This window comes from Cyanistes caeruleus, chromosome 35 (genome assembly GCF_971803275.1).
Source record: "Cyanistes caeruleus chromosome 35, bCyaCae1.hap1.1, whole genome shotgun sequence".
In the NCBI taxonomy this organism is placed as follows: Eukaryota; Metazoa; Chordata; class Aves; order Passeriformes; family Paridae; genus Cyanistes; species Cyanistes caeruleus.
Window position 1 is genome coordinate 1,606,351 of NC_141736.1, and position 20,380 is coordinate 1,626,730.

The 20,380-nt window shown below is 69.0% G+C and overlaps 5 protein-coding genes across 9 annotated transcripts; 3 read left to right on the top strand and 2 right to left on the bottom strand.

Annotated features, from left to right (window-relative positions):
• Positions 1-70: 70 nt before the first annotated feature.
• GTF2F1 (general transcription factor IIF subunit 1) lies at positions 71-5,711 on the top strand. Of its 3 annotated transcripts, none has more exons than XM_086871379.1 (14): positions 71-100; positions 301-362; positions 548-594; positions 916-988; positions 1,846-2,039; positions 2,139-2,309; positions 2,724-2,908; positions 3,181-3,331; positions 3,639-3,703; positions 3,812-3,928; positions 4,005-4,078; positions 4,172-4,307; positions 4,649-4,772; positions 4,847-5,711. In XM_086871379.1, the coding sequence occupies exons 2-14, from the start codon at positions 351-353 to the stop codon at positions 5,049-5,051; spliced, it is 1,554 nt and encodes a 517-aa protein (XP_086727505.1). In that variant the 5' UTR covers positions 71-100; positions 301-350; the 3' UTR covers positions 5,052-5,711. The 3 variants fall into 3 exon arrangements, with proteins under 3 accessions (XP_086727505.1, XP_086727504.1, XP_086727506.1); XM_086871378.1 differs by having other exon boundaries at positions 92-131; XM_086871380.1 differs by having other exon boundaries at positions 92-131; positions 3,642-3,703.
• Positions 5,712-5,863: 152 nt separating this feature from the next.
• PSPN (persephin) lies at positions 5,864-7,050 on the top strand. Its single transcript, XM_086871402.1, has one exon. The coding sequence runs from the start codon at positions 6,359-6,361 to the stop codon at positions 6,737-6,739; it is 381 nt and encodes a 126-aa protein (XP_086727528.1). The 5' UTR covers positions 5,864-6,358; the 3' UTR covers positions 6,740-7,050.
• Positions 6,979-8,322, bottom strand: ALKBH7 (alkB homolog 7, RNA demethylase). The gene is made up of 5 exons (XM_086871397.1): positions 8,018-8,322; positions 7,770-7,940; positions 7,554-7,678; positions 7,342-7,460; positions 6,979-7,068 (listed from the first exon to the last, which is right to left on the bottom strand). Exons 1-5 carry the CDS (start codon positions 8,309-8,311, stop codon positions 6,995-6,997), a joined length of 783 nt encoding a protein of 260 aa, XP_086727523.1. The 5' UTR covers positions 8,312-8,322; the 3' UTR covers positions 6,979-6,994.
• Positions 8,323-8,592: 270 nt separating this feature from the next.
• On the bottom strand, positions 8,593-12,224 carry CLPP (caseinolytic mitochondrial matrix peptidase proteolytic subunit). 3 transcript variants are annotated; one of them, XM_086871394.1, is made up of 7 exons: positions 11,799-12,224; positions 11,451-11,549; positions 10,743-10,798; positions 10,547-10,643; positions 9,783-9,970; positions 8,933-9,038; positions 8,593-8,856 (listed from the first exon to the last, which is right to left on the bottom strand). In XM_086871394.1, exons 1-7 carry the CDS (start codon positions 12,037-12,039, stop codon positions 8,684-8,686), a joined length of 960 nt encoding a protein of 319 aa, XP_086727520.1. In that variant the 5' UTR covers positions 12,040-12,224; the 3' UTR covers positions 8,593-8,683. The 3 variants fall into 3 exon arrangements, with proteins under 3 accessions (XP_086727520.1, XP_086727521.1, XP_086727522.1); XM_086871395.1 differs by having other exon boundaries at positions 11,859-12,222; XM_086871396.1 differs by having other exon boundaries at positions 10,727-10,798; positions 11,799-11,906.
• Positions 12,225-12,708: 484 nt separating this feature from the next.
• On the top strand, positions 12,709-20,380 carry RFX1 (regulatory factor X1). Its single transcript, XM_086871405.1, has 17 exons — positions 12,709-12,816; positions 13,188-13,397; positions 13,529-13,617; positions 14,188-14,276; positions 14,379-14,694; positions 15,098-15,279; positions 15,396-15,515; positions 15,596-15,711; positions 15,797-15,915; positions 15,994-16,082; positions 17,031-17,182; positions 17,412-17,509; positions 17,877-18,026; positions 18,265-18,473; positions 18,736-18,889; positions 19,427-19,472; positions 19,738-20,380. Exons 2-17 carry the CDS (start codon positions 13,196-13,198, stop codon positions 19,920-19,922), a joined length of 2,316 nt encoding a protein of 771 aa, XP_086727531.1. The 5' UTR covers positions 12,709-12,816; positions 13,188-13,195; the 3' UTR covers positions 19,923-20,380.

Genomic DNA, 20,380 nt, shown 5'->3' on the forward strand with positions numbered 1-20,380 from the left:
CGGTTGCCATGGTGACGCAACGGCGAGGCTGCGCTGCGCTTCCGGTCACGTGGGTTCCTGTGTCGATGCGCTGTTCCGGTCACGTGACGCCGGCTTTCCGGTTCGGGCGGGAAGCGGAGCCGGAGCGGGCGGTGGGGGCGGCGGCGCCCGGGGGGGGTTTGGGAGGTCCTGGGGGGCTTGGAAGGGACCTGCGGAGGGCCCGGAGGGTTTGAGGGGGCCGGGAGGGTCTGGGGGTCCCCACTTTGAAGGGATCCCGGCTTTGGGGGCCCCAGGCCCTGAGCCCCCTCCCTTTCCCCTCAGGACTCTCCCCTGAGCCGGATCTGGGGCCGCGGCCCCCTCTCGTCCCCGGGATGGCCTCGCTGGTGAGTTTGGGGGGCTCCCAAAAACCCTCCCCGGGACCCCCCGGGGGATCCCCACGACCCCAGAACCCTTCACCCCCAAAATCCCTCCTGGGGATCCCTCCCCAAATGCCCGTGGGAGCCGCAGACTCCCTCGGGGACTCCCCCAAATTCCCCAGGGATCCCCCAAACCCCCCCTTGTCCCGCAGGGCAGCAGCTCCCAGGTGGTGACCGAGTACGTGGTCAGGGTGCCCAAGTGAGTGGGGGGCTTTGGGGGGCTCGGGGGGGTCGAGAAGGGTTTGGGGACAGCAGGGGGCTCGGGGAGATTCGGGGGTGTCAGATTTGGGGGGTTCTCAGCTGGTTTGGGGGGGGGGTCAGGGGTTGTTTGGGGCATCTCGGGGGGAGTTTGGGGTGGTCTGGAGCTCTTGGGGGAGGTTTGGAGGGGTCTCAGATGGTATGACGGGGCTGGGGGGGTCTCAGGGGTTGTTTTGGGGGTTGTTTTGGGGGTGGTTTTGGGGGTGTCTGGGCTTGGGCTGAGGTCTCAGGGAGGATCTGAGGAGTCTTTTCGCCGTGCCAGGAACACCCCAAAGCGCTACAACATCATGGCCTTCAACAGCGCCGACAGAGTGACCCTGAGCACCTGGGCACAGGTGAGGCGGCTCCTGGGGCCGCTCCTGCTGGGGCTGGGGAGCGCTGAGATCAGGGGTGCAGGGCCCCCATCGCCCCCATCGCTCCCAGTGCTGCTCCCGTGGGGCTGGGGAGCGCTGAGATCTGGGGTGCAGGGCCCCCATCGCTCCCAGTGCTGCTCCCGTGGGGCTGGGGAGCGCTGAGATCAGGGGTGCAGGGCCCCCATCGCTGCCGGTGCTGCGCCCGTGGGGCTGGGGAGCGCTGAGATCAGGGGTGCAGGGCCCCCATCGCTCCCAGTGCCGCTCCTGCTGAGCTGGGGAGCGCTGAGATCTGGGGTGCAGGGCCCCCATCGCTCCCAGTGCTGCTTCTGCTGCTCCTGCTGAGCTGGGGAGCGCTGTGCTCGGGGTGCAGGGCCCCGATCGTGGGAGCAGGGCCCCCATCGCTGCCGGTGCTGCTCCCGTGGGGCTGGGGAGTGCTGAGCTCTGTGGGTGCAGGGCCCCCATTGCTCCCAGTGCTGCTCCCGCTGCTCCTGCTGAGCTGGGGAGCGCTGAGCTTGGGGTGCAGGCCCTGATTGCTCCCAGTGCTGCTCCCAGTGCCGCTCCTGCTGGGCTGGGGAGCGCTGAGCTCGGGGTGCAGGGCCCCCATCGCTCCCAGTGCCACTCCTGATGCTCCCACTGGGCTGGGGAGCACTGAACTCTGTGGCTGCAGGCCCCCCATCGCTCCCAGTGCCGCTCCTGCTGCTCCTGCTGGGCTGGGGAGCGCTGAGCTCAGGGTGCAGGGCCCCGATCGTGGGAGCAGGGCCCCCATCACTCCAGCCAGGATTTGGGGTCTCTGGGATCGCGGGGATTCGGGGTCAGCACCAACCCCGAGCCCTCGGCAGGCGCGGATGGAGCGGGACATGAGCAACAAGCGCATCTACGCCGAGGAGGAGCTGCCCGAGTCCGGCGCCGGCAGCGAGTTCCACCGCAAGCTGCGCGAGGAGGCGCGGAGGAAGAAATACGGGATCGTCCTGCGGGAATTCCGGGCCGAGGACCAGCCCTGGCTGCTGCGCGTCAACGGCAAAACCGGCAGGAAGTGAGAGGGGAAAGGGGCGGGTTCGGGGTGGGAAAGGGATGGAACGGGGAAAGGAGCGGGGCTTTGGGGGATGTTGGGGTGCTGATCCCGCTCTCGCAGGTTCCGGGGGGTGAAGAAGGGCGGGGTGACAGAAAACGCCTCCTACTACGTGTTCACCCAGTGCCCCGACGGCGCCTTCGAGGCCTTCCCGGTGCGGAACTGGTACAACTTCACCCCCCTGGCCCGGCACCGCACCCTGACGGCCGAGGAGGCCGAGGAGGAGTGGGAGAGGTGACGCCCCAAGCCCTGGGCAAGGATCCCAGACCCAAAATCCCCCTCCCAAACACTAAATCCCCTCCCAGGTCCTCCAAATTCTCTCCCAGCACCCCCAAATCCCCTTCCAGACCATCCCCAGGTCCCTCAAAGTTCTTCCCACGACTCTCCCAAATCCCCTCAGAGCTCCCTCAGCTCCTCCCCAGGCCCCTCAGAGCTCCCCCCAAATCCCCTCCAAGACTGCTCAGGTGCCCCCAAATATTCTCCCAGACCCCCAAATCCCTTTGAAGACTCCCCCAAGCCCCCTAAATCCACTCAGGTCCCCCCCCAAATATCCTCCCACGCCCCCCAAATTCTTGTCCAGCCCCCCAGCCCCTGTGAGCCCCCCCAAATCCCCTCCCAGCCCCGCTGAGCCCCCTCAACTCCCCCCAGGAGGAACAAGGTGCTGAACCACTTCAGCATCATGCAGCAGCGGCGCCTGCGGGACCAGGACGAGGAGGAGGAGGACAAGGACAAGGGGAGGAAGGCCCCGGGCAAGGGCGGGGGGCTCCGGATCCATGACCTGGAGGAGGATCTGGAGCTCAGCTCCGAGGAGAGCGAGGGCAGCGAGGCTGAGGGTAAGAGGCGAAATCCCAAAATCCCACAGAATCCTCCTCAAAGTGCCCCCAAATCCACCCAAAATATCCCTGTTCTGAGAAGAGACACCGAGGGCGAGGGGGGAGCCCCAAAATCTGCCTAAAACCCCACAGAAATCCTCCCTAAAGCCCCCAAATCCTGCCCTAAATCCACCCAAACCACCCCAAATCCAGAATTACCTCTCAAATGCCCCAAAGCCGCAGAATCCCCCCCAAATCCCCCTGAAAGCCTCTCAGACACCTGGAATCCCCAGGGGAGAAGGCGGCGAGGCCGAAGGCTGCCGGGGGGCACCCGAAGAGGAAGAGGAGGAAGGGCAGGAAGGGCTCAGAGGACGAAGCGCTCGAGGACAGCGATGACGGCGACTTTGAGGGCCAGGAGGTGGATTACATGTCTGACGGCTCCAGGTGGGACTGGGGGCGTTCTGGGGGGGTTTTGGGGGGATTTTGGGGGGTCCTGGGTGGGTTTGGGAGTTTCTGGGTGGATTTTGGGACCACAGTGAGGGCTTGTGGCACCCTGGGGGGCACTTGGGAGGGATTTTGGGGAGGGTGGGGACCCCCTGTGATGCTCCCAACAGCACTGCCCACCTAAAGTGTCCCCCCCAGACCCCCCCAGGGATGCTGAAATCCTCCCTGGGACCCCAGAACCCCCGCAGGGATCCCCAAATCCCACCAAGCCCATCCTGTGCTCCCCAATCCCCCCCTTGTCCTGCAGCAGCTCCGGCGAGGAAGAGACGGGCAAAGCCAAAGCGCCCAAGGAGGAGGAGGAAGGCCCAAAAGGTGGAGTTGGGGACGGGGCTGGGACCCCATTCTTAATTCCTGAGGGGTTTTGGGGTCCACGGGGGGGATTTTTGGGGTCCAGGATCCTCAGGATCCCCCCTAACAAAGGCATCGACGAGGCGAGCGAGAGCAGCGAGGAGAGCGAGGAGGAGAAGGCAGAGGAGAAGGAGGAGGAAGAGGAGGGAAAAGCGACCCCCACCCCCCAGGAGAAGAAGAAAAAGAGGGGTAAGACCCCTCCCCCCGGCAGGAATCGGGGGAAAACAGCCAGAAAAGCGGGATTGTGACGTGATCAAACCCCCAGAAAGCAGCGACGAGTCGCAGACGTCGGAGGAGAGCGATATCGACAGCGAGACGTCCTCGGCGCTGTTCATGGCGGTGAGGGGGGCCCGGGGGGGGGTCTCATCCTTCCGGGGGTCCCACAGGGGTCTGGACACCCCCTGAGCCCTCCCTGCTTCTCTCCCCCCTCAGAAGAAGAAGACCCCCCCCAAACGGGAGCGCAGGGCCTCAGGCAGCAGCTCCAGGGGGGGCTCCCGGCCCGGGACCCCCACAGACTCGGGGGGCACCGGGGGGACCCTTCGGGCTGCGGCGGCCAGGCTGGAGCAAGGTTGGGGGGCTGGGGGGGTTTGGGGGGGAGGTTGGAGTCTGGGGGGGATAGTGGGAGATGTGGGACAGGGCTCGGGGTCCCGGGAGGGGTTTTGGGGGTCCAGGGAGGGGTTTTGGGGATCCCAGGAGGGGTTTTGGGGGCTGGCAGACACTGAAGGGGGTCCGGAAGTGCTGGGGGGGGGTTGGGGAATCTGGGGGGGGGATTGAGGGGTCTCGGGGTGAACTTCTGAGGGGGTGGGGGACACTCGAGGAGGGGTCACAGGGACATTGTGAAGCGGGGACAATTCGCAGCTCCCTCCTGGGGACCCCCCAAAGCCCCCCTGACCTCCTGATCTCCTCCAGGCCGCCGGCCGACCCCGGGGGGGTCGGAGCCCCCTCCCCAGAAGCGGCTGAAGGCGGAGCCGGGGCCCCCCTCAGGCAAATCCACGCCCCAGCCCCACTCTGGGAAGTCGACCCCGAGCAGCGGGTGAGTCTGGGGGCTCGGGGGGCTGCGGGACCCCGCGGAGGGAGCCCTGGCCCCGCTGACGCCCGGCCCCGCAGGGAGGTGCAGCTGACAGAGGAGGCCGTGCGCCGGTACCTGTCCCGAAAGCCCATGACCACCAAGGACCTGCTCAAGAAGTTCCAGACCAAGCGCACGGGGCTGAGCAGCGACGCCACTGTCAACGCCCTGGCGCAGCTGCTGAAGCGCCTGGACCCCGAGCGCAAACTCATCGCAGACAAGATGCACTTCTTCCTCAAGGAGTAGGGACCCCCGAAACACGGGACCCCCGAGCCAGGGGACCCCCCCCCGGGCCATGGGACCCCTGAGTGACAGGACCCCTGAGCCACAGAACCCCCAAGTCACGGGACCCCCCCCAAGCCATGGGACCCCCCAAGCCAGAGGACCCCCAAGCCATGTGACCCCCAAGCCATGGGACCCCCAAGTCACAGAACCCCCAAGCCATGGGACCCCCAAGCCAGGGGACCCCCCCTGGGCCATGGGACCCCCCAAACCACAGAACCCCTGAACCACAGGACCCCCAAAGCATGGGACCCCCGGGCCAGGGGACCCCCCAGTCACAGGACCCCCGAGCCCCAGACACACCCCCAAAACCCAGAGGGATCCCCCAGAGCCATCCCAGTTTCTTTAGAGGCATCTCCAGGACAGAGACACCAAAATCCAGAAGGATCCTCCCCAAATCCCACAGGACCCCCTCCCCATTTTTCCAATCCCTCCCCACCATTCCAGACCCACTCACTCTGCCCCTTCCTGCCCCCCATCCCCTGCCCCAGATTCCCCTCAACAAACTCAAAACCCTCCCCTCCCCGGGAATTTGGGGGGCCCTGGAATGTCTCAGGGGTGGGGCAGGGAAGAGACTCCCCCCCTCCAACCTCTTTTTTGGGTCAGAATTGGGATGCTTTGCTATTTTTAGGCTTTTTTTCCTCTACTTTGTGCCAGGCCCACACCCCCCATGGTGCTGGAATGTTCCACCCCCCCAGGAGCACTCTGGGCCCCCCCCAATATTAATCCCCCTATGAACCCCCTTCTTTTGGGGCAAAATTCCCCAAAATTTGGGGTGGGGGCAAATTCCCTCCCTCCCCCAGGGGGTTTTGCCCCAGCACAGCCCTGGGCAGTTGGGCAGTTGTTTGGGGGGGCCCCAGTTATTTGGGGGTGGGGGGCTCAGGATTGAGACCCCCAAGCCCCCCCAGCTGTTTTTCTGGTGGGGGTCTCCATCACACCCCCACAGTCTGGGGGTTCCGGGGGTCTCACTTCCCCCCTTGTTGGAATGGGGGGGGGGGTCTCCACTATCCAAATACCTTCCCCAAACCCCTGGGTGGGGTCCCAGGGGTCTCACCCCCCCCCCAAGTTTGGGGTGATGGTGTTCCCACTAATTATCCCTCCCCAATTAAAGTTCCCCTCCCCCAGATTTCCCCTGGGGGGATGGGGGGGGTTCAGTGCCCTCTCCTTGGGGAGTTCAGGGTTAACCCCCCCCCTCCTCCCCCCTCCCCAGGACCCTCCCCCTCCGCACCCCATAAATTCCCTCGGGGCGCGATTTTCGGAGGGGGCTCAGGATGGCGAGGCTGGGGCTCTCCTGCTCCTTCCTCCTCCTCCTCCTCCTCCTCCTGCTGCTGCCCGGGCCCTGCCGCGCCCCCCCCGCGCCACCCCCCGCCGCCCCCCCGTGCGGCCTCCGCAGTGTCTCGGTTGGGGTGGGGGCTCTGGGGCTGGGCTACCCCTCCCCCGAGACCGTGGTGTTCCGCTACTGCGGGGGGGGCTGCCCCGCGCCCCCCACCCTGCACGGGCTGGCGCTGGGGGCCGTGCTGGGCCCGGGGGGGGCCGGGGGGGGTCCCTGCTGCCGCCCCACCCGCTACGAGGACGTGGCGTTCCTGGACTCGGGGCTGCGCTGGCAGCGGCTGCCGCAGCTCTCGGCAGGGGCCTGCGCCTGCCTGGGGTGAGACCCCCGACCCAAATCACCCCCGACCCCCCCTTGGCTGCCAGAAGTGACCCCAAAACGGCTCCCCCAGAACGGCTCCCCCAAAACTCCTCCCCATCTGTGGGGGGGAGCGTTGGGGGTCCCTCCAACCATCCCACCCCCAAAAGCACCCCCCGGCTGTCGGCTCGGGGGGGTTTGGGGGTTCCCCAAAAGCTCCTCCTCCTCCAAGCGCCCCCAAAAGAGCCCCCCAAGAGCCGGGTGTGGGAGGAACCGCTGTTTATTGGGGGGCTGGATGGTCCTGGGGGTCCTCAATAAACACCTGGAGGTCGCTGAGAGGCTCCAGAGGCGTCTCTGGGGTAAGGGGGAAACAGTGATGGTCAGTGGGGGCTTTGAGGGGTCTTTGGTGGTCCCTGGGGATGTTTAGGGGGTCCTGGGGAGGATTTTAAGGGTGTCCCTGGTGGGTTTTGGACACGCCAGGTGGGGTTTGGGGGCTCCCCATGCGGTTTTGGGTCTTCGGGGGAATTTGGGGGGCTCAGGACCTCGGGGGAGGCTCTTACAGAACCACCCAAGGTACCCCAGAAGGGGCTGGTGTGAGGGGTCCCGGGGGTTTTGGGGGGTTCTTACCGGGGGGGTCGTTGCGGAAGATCAGGGCCACCCGGCGCCCCCGCGGCACCCGGAGCCCCCCGAAAAACGATTCCTCGTCCGGGAGGATCTCGTGGGTGAACTCGTACCTGGCAGCACCCCTGGAGGGGATCGGGGGGTCAGGGGGTTCTCAACTCCCTTCAGGGGTCCCCAGAACCCCCACGGGGGGGTCCCCAGGGCTCCCCCAAACCCACCGGAGCACGTAGAGTGAGCCCGGCTCCAGCAGCAGCTCCAGCCAGTCCTGGGGGTCGTGGAGGCTCCGGAGCCGCAGGACACTGGGGGACAGCAGCGACAGCCCCGCGATGGTGCAGCCGCAGAACTGCGGGAGGCAAAGGGGGACGGACACACCTGAGACCCCTGGGACCCCCGGAATCCCCGCGGGAAGCTCCCGGGAGCCCCCAGCCCCGCACCTTGACGCTGTCCACGTGCGGCCCCACTCGGCCCCCGGGCAGCAAGTCCAGGACGTGGGCGCTGGGCCGGGGGGGGCGGCGGGCGGGGAAGGCGGGGGTGACCCGCAGCAGCAGCGCCCGCCCCGCCGGCCCCCGCAGGCCCCGCTCCGTCTCCCGGTACCCGCTGATGGCCTGGGGGGGACAAAGCGGGGGTTAACCCTGACCTCAGAACCTCCCCCCCCTCAGGAATCCCCCCCCGAGCCCCTCACCCGGTCCCAGTGGTCGCTCTGGTACCGCCCCCGGCCCAGCCCCGGCTCCACCTCCCGCAGCAGCTCCGCCGCCTCCCCCTCGCTCACGAAGCCGCCGCGGACCAGCGCGAGCCCGCGGAGCCGCCGGGCCAGCTCGGGGCTGCTGGAGCGGAGCAGCGCCGGGTCCGCCTCGGCCTCGGGGCCCAAACCCCGCGCGGGACTCCCGGAACCGGGCCCGGGACCCCCCGAGAGCGCCCGGGACCCCCCGAGGGCCGCGGAGACCCCCGGGCGGCACAGGCCGCGCGCGCGGTGCATGACGGGACAGCGGCGGGCGCCCCCTGGCGGCCCGGAGGACTCAGCCGGGAGGACTCGGCCGGGGGGGTCGCGAGATCGTCAATGCCCCCCCCCAAAAAACCCCGCCCCCAAAGCCAGACCCCCCCCCCCCGAGCCCCCCCAAACAATTCACACACCCCACAAATGCTCCCGTGTCCCCCAAACCCTCCCTCTTCTCCCCACGGCTCCTCCTTGCTCCCCCTCCATCGCCTCTCCCACCCCCCCCACGGCACCGACCCCCCAAAATCCCTGCAGGACTCACAGGGGTTCCACAGCCCTTTATTTCCACACAGGAACACGGCTCCCAGAGCTCCCTCACTCTAAAAACGTGCCCCAACACTGCCAGGAGGAGCCTCAGGACGCGGGGGGCACTTGGGGGGGCACAGAGGGGCTGTTGGGGGGCTCCTTCTGCACCAGCCGGGGCTCGTCCTCGCCGCGGGGCGGGGGATGCACCAGCACCTGGTCCAGGAGCCCGAACTCCTGCGCCTCCACCGGGCTCAGGTACCGGTCCCGCTCCATGGCGGCTTCTGGGGAGGCACAGGGGGGTCAGGGGCACCTCCGGGGAAACTGGGGGGGTCCCAGGGGGCTCCGGGGGTCCCTCACCGATGACAGGCAGCGGCTGCCCCGTGTGCTTGGCGTAGAGCCCGTTGATCTGGCGCTTCAGCTGCAGGATCTCCTCAGCCTGGATGGCAATGTCGGTGGCCTGGCCCTGAGTGGGGGGTTCAGGGGGGGCTCAGGAGGGTCTGGGGGAGTCTGGGGCATCTCCAGCCCTGCCCACAGCCCTGGGGGTGTCCCAAATCCACCCACCCCCGACAGGATCCCCTGCGGGGCCCCAGCACATCTCCCCACACCCTGGGTCCCCGTTTATCCCTTCCAGGCGCTGCCCACGCTCTTTCAGAGCCCCCTCCCCACACACACGGTGGGGAACGCGCCCCTCCCCATTTCTGTGCTCCCCGCCTTCCAGGGTCCCCCCAAACCCTTTCAGGATCTCCCCAGGCCCTTCCAGGGTCCCCCCAAACCCTTTCAGCGACCCCCCAAACCCTTTCAGGGTCCTCCAAGCCCCTTCAGGGACCCCAAACTCTTTCAGGTTCCCCCCAAACCCTTTCAGGGTCCCCCCAGGCCCTTTCAGGATCTCCCCAAGCCCCTTCAGGGACCCCCAAGACCTTTCAGGATCCTCCCAAGCCCTTTCAGGGACCCCTAAACCCTTTCGGGGTCCCCCCAAACCCTTTCAGGGTCCCCCAAGCCCTTTCAGGGACCCCCAAGCCCTTTCAGGATCTCCCCAAACCCTTTCGGGGTCCCCCCAAACCCTTTCGGGGTCCCCCCAAACCCTTTCAGGGACCCCCAAGCCCTTTCCCCCTCCCCCAAAATGCCCCTCCAGCTTCCAGCAGCAGCCGCCGCCCCCCGAGCCCCCCGCCCAGCCCTCCCCGCGCCCGAGGGGGTTGGGGGGCCATACCCGGGCCCCCCCCGAGGGCTGGTGCACCATGATGCGGGCGTTGGGCAGCGCGTGGCGCATGCCGGGCGCGCCAGCCGCCAGCAGCAGCGAGCCCATGCTGGCCGCCTGCCCCACGCACCAGGTGCACACCGGGGTCAGCACGTACTGCATCGTGTCGTAGATGGCCAGCCCCGAGGTCACCGAGCCCCCTGCGGGGTCAGAACCTCGTCAGGGACACCCCAAAAGCTGCCCTGGGGGTTCACATCCCCGTAGAGACCCCAGAGAGCCACAGAGGGCCCTTGGGGTCGTCGTAGCCCAGGGGGGATCTGCGAGACCCCTGGAGAAGGGTCCCAGGGGCAGCCCCAAACTCCCCACGGGACCCCCAACCTCCCCCAGGCCGTTAAAACCCCAAAGATCCACAACAGCCCCGGGACCCCCGTGCTCCATGCAGCCCAGGTGGGGTCAGCAAGCCCCTGGTGGGGGGGTGGACACCCCCAAACCCTCCCTGACCCCCCAAAAATTCCCCAATTCCCCCAACCCTCCCCTCTCTGCCTCCAGGGAAAGGAGGTTTTGGGGTCCACAACCCTCTCCAGGCGGTCCCATCTCCCTTTTCAGCCCTTCCCCAAACCCCCTCCTTGTCCCCTGAGCCCCCCAAGCGCCCCCCGAGCGCCCCCCGAGCCCTCCCTGAGCCCCCCGAGCCCTCCCCGAGCCCCCCCCGAGCTCCCCGAGCCCTCCCCGAGCCCCCCGAGCGCCCCCCGAGCCCCCCCGAGCCCCCCCAGCCTCACCGGGGCTGTTGATGTACATGTGGATGGGTTTCTTGTTGCTCTCCGACTGCAGGAACAGCAGCTGGGCGATCACCAGGCTGGCCAGGCTGTCATCGATCTGGGGAGGGGTCGGTGGAGGGGTCAGGGGGTCCCCAGGGGGGGCTCCGGGCCCGCCGAGCCCCCCCCCCCGGGGGTACCCACCGGGCCCATCACGCACACGATGCGCTCCCGCAGCAGCCGCGAGTAGATGTCGTAGGCTCGCTCCCCCCGGCCCTGGAGGAGAAAAGGGGGGGCTCAGAGGGGTCTTCTGGGGGGGTCAGAGGTCTGGGGGGGCTCAGGGGGGTCTTTTGGGGGGGTTCAGAGGTCTGGGGGGGCTCAGGAGGGGTTTTGGGGGGTTCAGAGGTCTGGGGGGGCTCAGAGGGGCTTTTGGGGGGGGGTCAGAGGTCTGGGGGGGCTCAGGGAGGTCTTTTGCGGGGGTCAGAGGTCTGGGGGGCTCAGGAGGTCTTTTGCGGGGGTCAGAGGTCTGGGGGGCTCAGGAGGGGTTTTGGGGGGTTCAGAGGTCTGGGGGGCTCAGGAGGGGTTTTGGGGGGTTCAGAGGTCTGGGGGGCTCAGGAGGGGTTTTGGGGGGGTCAGAGGTCTGGGGGGGTCTGGAGGGGTTTTGGGGGGGTCAGAGGTCTGGGGGGCTCAGGAGGGGTTTTGGGGGGTTCAGAGGTCTGGGGGGGTCTGGAGGGGCCCGAGGAGAGACGGGACCCCTGCGCTGTTTTGGAGGTGCGACCCCCCCGCCCTGGGGGTACAAAGGGAGAAGGGTGGGAGTTTGGAGGATCGGGGGGACAGGGGGGGGACCCGGGGATGCTCTGGGGCGGGCTGGGGGTGTTTGTGGGGGTCCCAAGGGGGGCTCAGGGGCCACCCCCCCCCCCCCACTCACCGTCTGCTCCACCACGATGGGGATGAGGGGGGGGGCGCAGGCCGGGACCGTCCCGTGCAGGCAGCGCCGGGCACCGGCAAAGACCCGACGGAGGGAGCGCTGGGGGGAAAAGGGGGAGTCACCGAGACCCCCGAGACCCCTGAGACCAAGAACCACCCCCAGAAACCCCCCCAGAACCGGGACGCCCCCGAAACCGAGACCCTCCAGACTGGGACACCCCAGCACCGGAACTCCCTCTGGGTTCGCTCCGGACCGAGGAAACGCCGGAACTCTCCCGCCGAACCGGGACCCCCCGGGGACACCCCGGGTACCCCCTGGGGACGCCCCCCGCCCCCCCCGCCCCCTCACCGCCACCCCCGGCCCCATCGCGCCCCGGAAGCGCTCGGGGGACACGTGACCCGCGCGCACGTGACATCGCTTCCCGCCGACCGCGCCCCCTCGTGGCCGCGCCCCCTCTGCGACCCCGCCCCTCTGTGGGCGGTGCTTCTGGCATCACGTGGCTCGCCTCGGGACTACATTTCCCGTCGTGCACCGCCGCGCGGCCGCCATGACACCTCCGGAAGCTAAGCTTGGGGTCCCCCTCGTACATGCGGTCCTCCCGGACCCGGCACAGCCCCTCGATGGACCCGGCACAGCGCTATAGAACAATTGTACCGGTTTAAAGTTCCGGAAGCGCCCCGCGGAGAGCACGGCCTTAGGAGTGCCCGCAGGCACAAGCTGGGCTCCCGGTACTAAGGGCCCCACTACTGGACCCCCGTTTCATTCCCCGATTAAACCGCCTGTGTTCCCCCTCACGGCGCTAATCAAACCCTCAAACGGCGCCGTGAACACAGCCCGGCGATTGCGTCACTCCTCCGTGACGTCAGGAGGCACCTCTACCGCCAGGGACCACATCTCCCGACAGCCTTCGCGACCCGAGGCGCGCTCACCCCTCGCGCTGATCAGCAGCCGCTCTGGCCAATAGGATTGCGCCACCTCCCCGCGCGGCCCCGCCCTCCCTTCCTCCCTCAGGAAGCGCTGATGGACGCAAGGAAAAGCCAATGAGAGTTGAGGGGGGCGGGGCTGTCGCGGAGTGATGCGTGGATTAACCAACCAGCACGCGTCGGCAGAGAGTGATAACCAATAGGAGATGAAGGGCGGGACCTACGCGGCCGGCCCCGCCCGCCGCCGAGGCGGGTAGCAACAGTTGCCCCGGTGAGGGACCAGGGAGGCCGCCATAGCCACGGTCACCGTGGCGACCGCGCTCCGGCCCGGCCCGGCCCCTGCCGCCGCCGCCCCCCGCTCCGTCGGGCCCCGCCGGCAGCAGCAGCCGCGGCACCGGGGGCAGGCGGAGTCCGCGCGGGGCCCCGGCGGCGGCCGCGGGCAGGTGGGTCCGAGCGGCGCCGCCAAAATGGCGGCGGGGGGGGGGAAAGGGGGGAGCGGGGGGGGGGGCAGCGGGCCTGGGCGAGGAGGGCGGGGCTTGAGCGCGCCGCGCGATTGGCGGGCGGGTGGGCCAATGGGAAGGCGGGGCGGGGGGCGGGAGCCAATGTGGGCGCGCGGGTCGCGGCTGGACACGCCCCCTCCCTCGCGGTGATGTCACAAACTAGTCGTGACGTCACTCTCGGGCATCCCTGGGGCGGAGTCGTGTCGTGACGTCACGCGAAATGTAACGTGCGGTGGTAGCATCACCCTTTTTATCCCCGCGGTGACGTCAATCACGCGTTGGCGTCACCCGTCGCCATGACGTCACTCCCCTAGCCGTCGCCATGGCGACCCAACCCTCATTCGTCACCGAGCTGACGGCGACGACGTCACAGCAGCAGCAGCCGCCGCCCTCCGCAGCGCCCCCCGCCGGCACCGCCCCTTTCGGGGCGGAGCTGCCGGGAGGCTCCGCCCCCGGGGCGCCCCCCCCGGCGCCCCCCGCGCCCGCGCCCCCCCCGCAGCAGTTCATCGTGGTCACCGTGGCGGGTGAGCACCCCGAAACCCCCGCGGCTCGCCCCAAAGCCAGCCCTCCCCTCAGCCCCCGCTTCTGGGGGCGACCCCAGCACCGGGGGGCAGGACAGAGGTCTGACCCAAATGTGCCGTTTTTATCCCCAAAGCAGAGGGGCTGCGGCCCCCGGAGGGCGCCGAGGGCAGCCCCGCCCCCCCCGCGCCCCCCCAGCCCGGGCCCAGCCCGGGGGGGCAGCAGGTGCGAAAAACAGGGGAAAACTGGGTGGAAATGGGGACTGGAGCGGGGAGAAATGGGGTTGAAATGGGCTGGAAGGGGGTAAAATTTTGCCGAAGTTACCCAAAATGGAGAGAAATGGGGTGAAATGGGGCGGGGGTGGGGTTCAAATGGAGCGGGACGGGGTAAAACTGAGCTGAAGTGGCCCCAAATGTACAGAAATGGGTACAAATGTACAGAAATGGAACGGGGCGATGCGGGATGAGCTGGGATAAAGTGGGGTGGAACGGGGCAAAGTGGGGTGAAAAGCGTGAGAATTGGAAGGGAATGAGAGCGAAAATGGGGACGGGGCGGAAGGGGTGTGGAGCGGGGTTAAAGCGGTGCTGGAAAGGGTAAAAAGCGGGGCTGCCGAGCGCCCCGAGAGCTGATCCGGGGGTGCCCCCCCTGTGCCCCCAGCGCTCCCCAGCCCCCAGCGCCACGGCTGCCCCCAAGGCCGGCCCCCCCCAGGAGGTGAGCGGGGGCCGTTCGGGGGGGACGGGGGGTGTTGGGGGGTGCCCCCCGCTGACCCCCCCCGCTGTCCGTGTCCCCCCGCAGGTGCAGCAGCTGCCGCCGGTGCAGCACGTGTTCCCCGCCCCCGTGCCCTACGTGGAGGGGGGGGACGGCTCGTACCCCCCCGGGGCCATGTGAGTGTCCCCCCACCCACCCCCCGACCACCCCCGCGGCCCCTCGGGGGGGTCTCCAGGCCTGACCGACCCCCCCCGTTCTGTGCTTTCCTCCCCCCGCAGCCGCTCGGGCTCGTTCCCGTTCGCCGAGACGCCGCTGTTCGGGCAGAACTCGGGGGGCTACTTCGAGGGGGCTGCGGGGGCTGCGGTGCAGCCCAGCCCCCCCCCGCCGCCCCCTCCCCCGGCCAGCTCGCAGGCCCCCCCCGCCAGCGCCCCCGTGCCCATGTACGTGGCGGGGGGGCAGATCCTGGGGACCCCCCCCGCCCCCAGCCAGGGCGGCTCCGGGACCCCCGGCGGAGGCACCTACGTTATCCAGGGGGGGTACATGGGGGGCGGCGGCGCCGCCTACGCTCACACCACCCGCGCCTCCCCCGCCACGGTGAGACCCCCGGGGGCTTGGGAGGGGGAAAGGGGGCGGATGGGAAGGAAAAACCAGCAGGAAAAGAACGGGGGTTTAATTGGAGAGCTGGAGTGAAATGGGAGATTCGAGGGAAATCGGTTTTGGAGGGAGGAGAGAGATTCGGGAAAAAAAGATTTGGAGGTGGAATGGGAGGTTTAGGGGGGAAGTGGAGATGTGTGAGGGAAATACCAAGATTTTGGGAAGGAAACGGCGCTTTGGCCGCGGGGACGTCCCTGCCCCACAAACAGCGCTCCTGACAGCAACCCCTGCCGGATTTCAGGGCAGAACCCGGGAGGGCTCCGGGCTGGGGGCGCAGGTGGGGAGGGCGGGGTCGAGGGGGTTTTTGGGGTGCGGGTGACTCCCCCTTTCCCCCCTCCCGCAGGTGCAGTGGCTGCTGGACAACTACGAGACGGCCGAGGGGGTGAGTTTGCCCCGCAGCGCCCTGTACTGCCACTACCTGCTGCACTGCCAGGGCCACAAGCTGGAGCCCGTCAACGCCGCCTCCTTCGGGAAGCTCATCCGCTCCGTGTTCATGGGGCTGCGCACGCGGCGCCTCGGCACCAGGTCAGACCCCCTGACACCCCGAAACCGCCCCAGAGAGCGCCCTGAGTGAGATCCCGCAGCGCTGCCTGCCTCCCCGCCCGGGGGAGCCAGCCCCCCCAAAGCCTCCCGTTCCGCAGGGGTAACTCCAAGTACCACTACTACGGGCTGCGCATCAAGGCGGGGTCGCCGCTGCTGCGGCTCGTGGAGGACCAGCAGCACCTGGCCATGCGGCAGCAGCCCTTCGCCCAGAAACAGCGGTGAGGGGAAACAGCCGGCTCCCCCCGCCCCGAGCCCCCCAAAACCCCGCTGATCCTCACCCTTCTCCCGCCCCCCGCAGCCTCAAACCCGTGCAGAAGGTGGAGGGAGGGGTCACCAACGGGGTGTCGTCGGGGCCGGCCCCCCCCGGCGTCCCCGACATCAGCGCCCAGGTGCAGCAGTACCAGCAGTTCCTGGGTGAGCCCCCCCACGGTTGTGCACCCAAGAAATTCCCCTTCCCCCCCGATTTTGGGGACCCCCCCTGACCCCCGGATCCCTGTAGATGCTTCCCGCACGCTGCCGGAGTTCCCCGAGATCGACCTGCAGGGGAAGGGGCTCCCCGAGGGCACAGGGGCCGAGGACCTGCGCATTTTCCAGCAGCTCTACCGGGAGCACTGCGAGGTAGGAAACCCCCCGGAGCCCAAAACCCCCCTCTCCCCACACCCGGGGACCCCCCTGACCCCGCTGTGCCCCCCGAAGGCCATCGTGGATGTGATGATCAACCTCCAGTTCTCGCTGGTGGAGACGCTCTGGAAAAGCTTCTGGCGCTGTAGCGGCGAGACCGATGCGTGAGTGGAGTGGGACACTGGGGACATGGGGGACAGCAGGATTTGGGGGTCCCGTGGGTGTGGGAGCGCTGAGGACGTGGGGGATCCTGCAGCCAGGGTGTCTGAGACCCCTGGGATTTCAGGGTCCCCAGGACGTGGGGTGCAAATGGTTTTGGGGCTGCTGGGGTGGGATGTGGGGGCGCTCTGGGGTTGCTGGGGTGGGATGTGGGGGTGCCCTGGGGCTGCTGGGGTGGGATGTGGGGGTGTCCTGGGGCTGCTGGGGTGGGATGTGGGGGCGCTCTGGGGTTGCTGGGGTGGGATGTGAGGGGGCTCTGGGGTTGCTGGGGTGGGATGTGGGGGTGCCCTGGGGCTGCTGGGGTGGGATGTGGGGGTGTCCTGGGGTTGCTGGGGTGGGATGTGTGGGGGCTCTGGGGCCGCTGGGGTGGGATGTGGGGGCGCTCTGGGGTTTCTGGGGTGGGATGTGGGGGGGCTCTGGGGGTTCTGGGGTGGGATGTGAGGGGGCTCTGGGGTTTCTGGGGTGGGATGTGGGGGGGGCTCTGGGGTTTCTGGGGTGGGATGTGTGGGGGCTCTGGGGCCGCTGGGGTGGGATGTGGGGGCGCTCTGGGGTTGCTGGGGTGGGATGTGAGGGGGCTCTGGGGTTTCTGGGGTGGGATGTGGGGGGGCTCTGGGGTTGCTGGGGAGGGATGTGGGGGGGGCTGTGGGGTTTCTGGGGTGGGATGTGGGCGTGTCCTGGGGTTGCTGGGGTGGGATGTGGGGGGGCTCTGGGGCTGCTGGGGTGGGATGTGGGGGGGCTCTGGGGTTGCTGGGGTGGGATGTGGGGGGGCTCTGGGGTTTCTGGGGTGGGATGTGGGGGCGCTCTGGGGTTGCTGGGGTGGGATGTGGGGGGGCTCTGGGGTTTCTGGGGTGTCCCCCCAGGTTTTGGGGTGACCCCGGCCCCCCGTTCCGCAGGCAGGAGGAGGTGGAGCGGCGCCTGCCCCGGCGGCGGCTGCTGCTGCTGGCCCGGCACGAGCCCGTCCTGCGCTGGGTGCGCGACTGCGACCACGCCCTGTACCAGGGGCTGGTGGAGATCCTGGTGCCCGACGTGCTGCGCCCCATCCCCAGTGAGCCCCCAAATCCCCCGGACCCCCCAGAATCCCCCAAGAACCTCCCCAACCCGGCACGGCTCCAGAACGGCCTCCAGAGGGACCCAGCTTTCCTCAGACCCTCCCAGGGAGGATCTACACCCTTAAACCATCACCCAGACCCCCAGAAGTTTATTGTGGCCCTTCAAAGGCCTCCCAGATGAGCCCCCCCAGTGCCCCAGATCCCTCTTTTGCCTCCCCTTTGCAGGTGCCTTGACCCAGGCGATCCGGAACTTTGCCAAGAGCCTGGAGAGCTGGTTGGGGAACGCCATGGTCAGCATGCCCGAGGAGATGGTCCGAGTCAAGGTGGGCTCTGGGGGGCTGCAGCTCCTGCTGAGGGGTGTTGGGGGACTGGGAAGGGAAATGGGGGGAGTGAGGGGTCAGTGGGGGGGTTTGAGAGTCTCAGTGTTGGGGTTTGGGGGGGTTGTGCTGGATTTGGGGGGAGTTGGGGGGATCCTGGAGGCCCTAAGAGGGTTTTGGGGGGGTGTTCTGGGTTTTGAGGGGCTCGTGGTGGGGCCCTGGGGGGGACCTGGGGTGTGGAGAGTGGTCATGGTGGGTCCTGGGGCGGATTGGGGGTTTCAGGAGGTAATGTGGGGTGTGGGGGTGCTGTCCCGAGCTCTGGGGGGGCTCTGAGGGTTCCTGGTGCCCCCCCGAGCCCGTGGTTTCCCTGCAGGCAGCAGCGGCCGGGGCGTTCGCGCAGACCCTGCGGCGCTACACGTCCCTCAACCACCTGGCGCAGGCGGCCCGGGCCGTGCTGCAGAACACGGCCCAGATCAGCCAAATGCTCAGCGACCTCAACCGCGTCGACTTCGCCAACGTCCAGGTGGGGGGGACCCCAAACGGGGCCGGGGAGGCTGAGCCAGCTCCATCCCGAGAGCCGGGGCCGCTCCCCTGTGAGCGGAGATCCCCACGCTCCGGGAGCGGAGCCCGGGTGGGGCTGGGGGGGACTGGGGGGGACTGGGGCTGGGCTGGGGGTGAGGGTGGGCTCGGGCTGGGCTGGGGCTGGGCTGGGGGTCCGTGCAGGATCCGTGCCAGGTTCCATGCCGTGTCCCGGCCCGCAGGAGCAGGCGGCCTGGGTGTGTCGCTGCGAGGCGCGGGTGGTGCAGCGCCTGGAGCAGGATTTCAAGGCCACGCTGGGGCAGCAGCACTCGCTGGAGCAGTGGGCGGCCTGGCTGGACGCTGTGGTGGGCCGTGTCCTGCGCCCGCACCTGGGCACCCCCGGGCTGCCCCGCGCCGCCAAGCTCTTCCTGCTCAAGTGGTCCTTCTACAGGTGAGGGACCCCCAGGAACAGCCCCAAACCCCACGGACACCCCGACATCCCCTGCCAGCCCCACCTGGCCCCCGGGACGTTCCCAGAGCCTCCTGGAAGTTCCCAGACCCCCTGACCCCGCCTTGCACCCCCAGACCCACTGACCCCGCCTTGCACCCCCAGACCCACTGACCCACTGACCCCCCCTTGCAGCCCTCAGACCCACTGACCCTGCCTTGCAGCCCCCGCCCCCAGACCCACTGAGCCCTCGGTGTCCCCCCAGCTCGATGGTGATCCGGGACCTGACCCTGCGAAGCGCCGCCAGTTTCGGCTCGTTCCACCTGATCCGGCTGCTGTACGACGAGTACATGTACTACCTGGTGGAGCAGCGCGTGGCGCGGGCCCGGGGCACCTGCCCCATCGCCGTCATGGGCGAGGTGGGCACGGGGGGCTGCACCGGGGGGCTCAGCCCTCGCCTCCATCACCCGGGGGGGCACGGGGGGCTGCGCCGGAGGGCTCAGCCCTCGCCTCCATCACCCGGGGGGGCACGGGGGGCTGTGCCGGGGGGCTCAGCCCTCGCCTCCATCACCCGGGGGGCTGCGCTGGGGGGCTCAGCCCTCGCCTCTGTCACACGGGGGGGCAGGAGGGGCTGCGCTGGGGGGCTCAGCCCTCGCCTCTGTCACATGGGGGGGCAGGAGGGGCTGCGCTGGGGGGCTCAGCCCTCACCTCTCTCACATGGGGGGCTGCGCTGGGGGGCTCAGCCCTCACCTCTGTCACCCGGGTGGGCACAGGGGGCTGCACTCTGGGGCTCAGCCCTCGCCTCTGTCACCCGGGGGGGCAGCACGTGTCCCATCGCTGCCATGGACACGGGGGGGGATTATAGAGGGGTGCAGGGGGTATTTGGGGGAGTGACCCTCAGCGCCCCCCAAACATCCCCAAACTTGACCTGCCCTCCTTTCCTCCCCCTCCCCCAGTTTGCCAACCTGACCAGCTCCCTGAACTCACAGGACCCTGACAAAGGTGGGTGACACCCTCCCCGTCCCTGCGCCCCCCCCCAGCGAGGTGCAGCCCCCTCCTCTCACCAGTGAGGGGGGGCAGCTACACTGGGGCAGGGTAGTTCTGGATGGGGAGGGGTTAATTCTGAGGGGGGGTAAATTTTGGGGTGCTGTGTTAATTGAGAGGTTCAATGATGGCAGCCCCCCCACCCCACCGCTGTGTTTTTTTGGGAGGGGAGGCACTGGGGGGGTCACCCCAGCCCCCTCCCCGCTCTGTTCCGCCCCCCCAGACGAGGAGGAGGAGGAGGAGGAGGAGAGTGACGAGGAGCTGCCGGCAGAGCTGGGGCTGGCGGGGGGCGAGGGTCCCCCCGATGCCCTGGAGCCCCCCCTGGAGCCCCCGCTGGAGCCCCCCCCGGCCAAGCTGCCCCGGGCCGACCCCCGCGGGCTCTTCGTGCAGGCCCTGCCCTCGAGCTGAGCCCCCCCGCGCCCCCCCGGGGGGGACAATGTGCCTTAAGCGACGCCGGGACCGTGCCAAAGCCCCCCCCGGCCCCCCCGGGGGGGGGAAGGGACCCGCAGGACTTGGGGATGGCCGCTCCCCCCGGGGGGGGGTGGGGACCCTTTGGGGGGGAGGGGGAGGGGAAGCCGGGGGTGGGGGGGGGGAGATGAAGACCGCGGGGACCCCCTGGCCGCTGCCCCCTCCCCCCTCGCAGTGCCAACCCCCCTCCCCCGCTGCCTTACGCCCCCTCCCCTCCCCCCGCATGTCGGGGCCCCCCCGGCCCCCCCCCGCGCTTCGCCCCTCCCCCCCCGTATTAGATTTTGGCGTTTTCGATCATTTTGTGCTTTTGTGCCCCCCCGGGGGGAGGGGCCGTGTCCGTGGCCGCCCGTGTGGAAATTAAGCCAAACCTGGAATTTGGGGGGGGGCCGGGGGGGGGG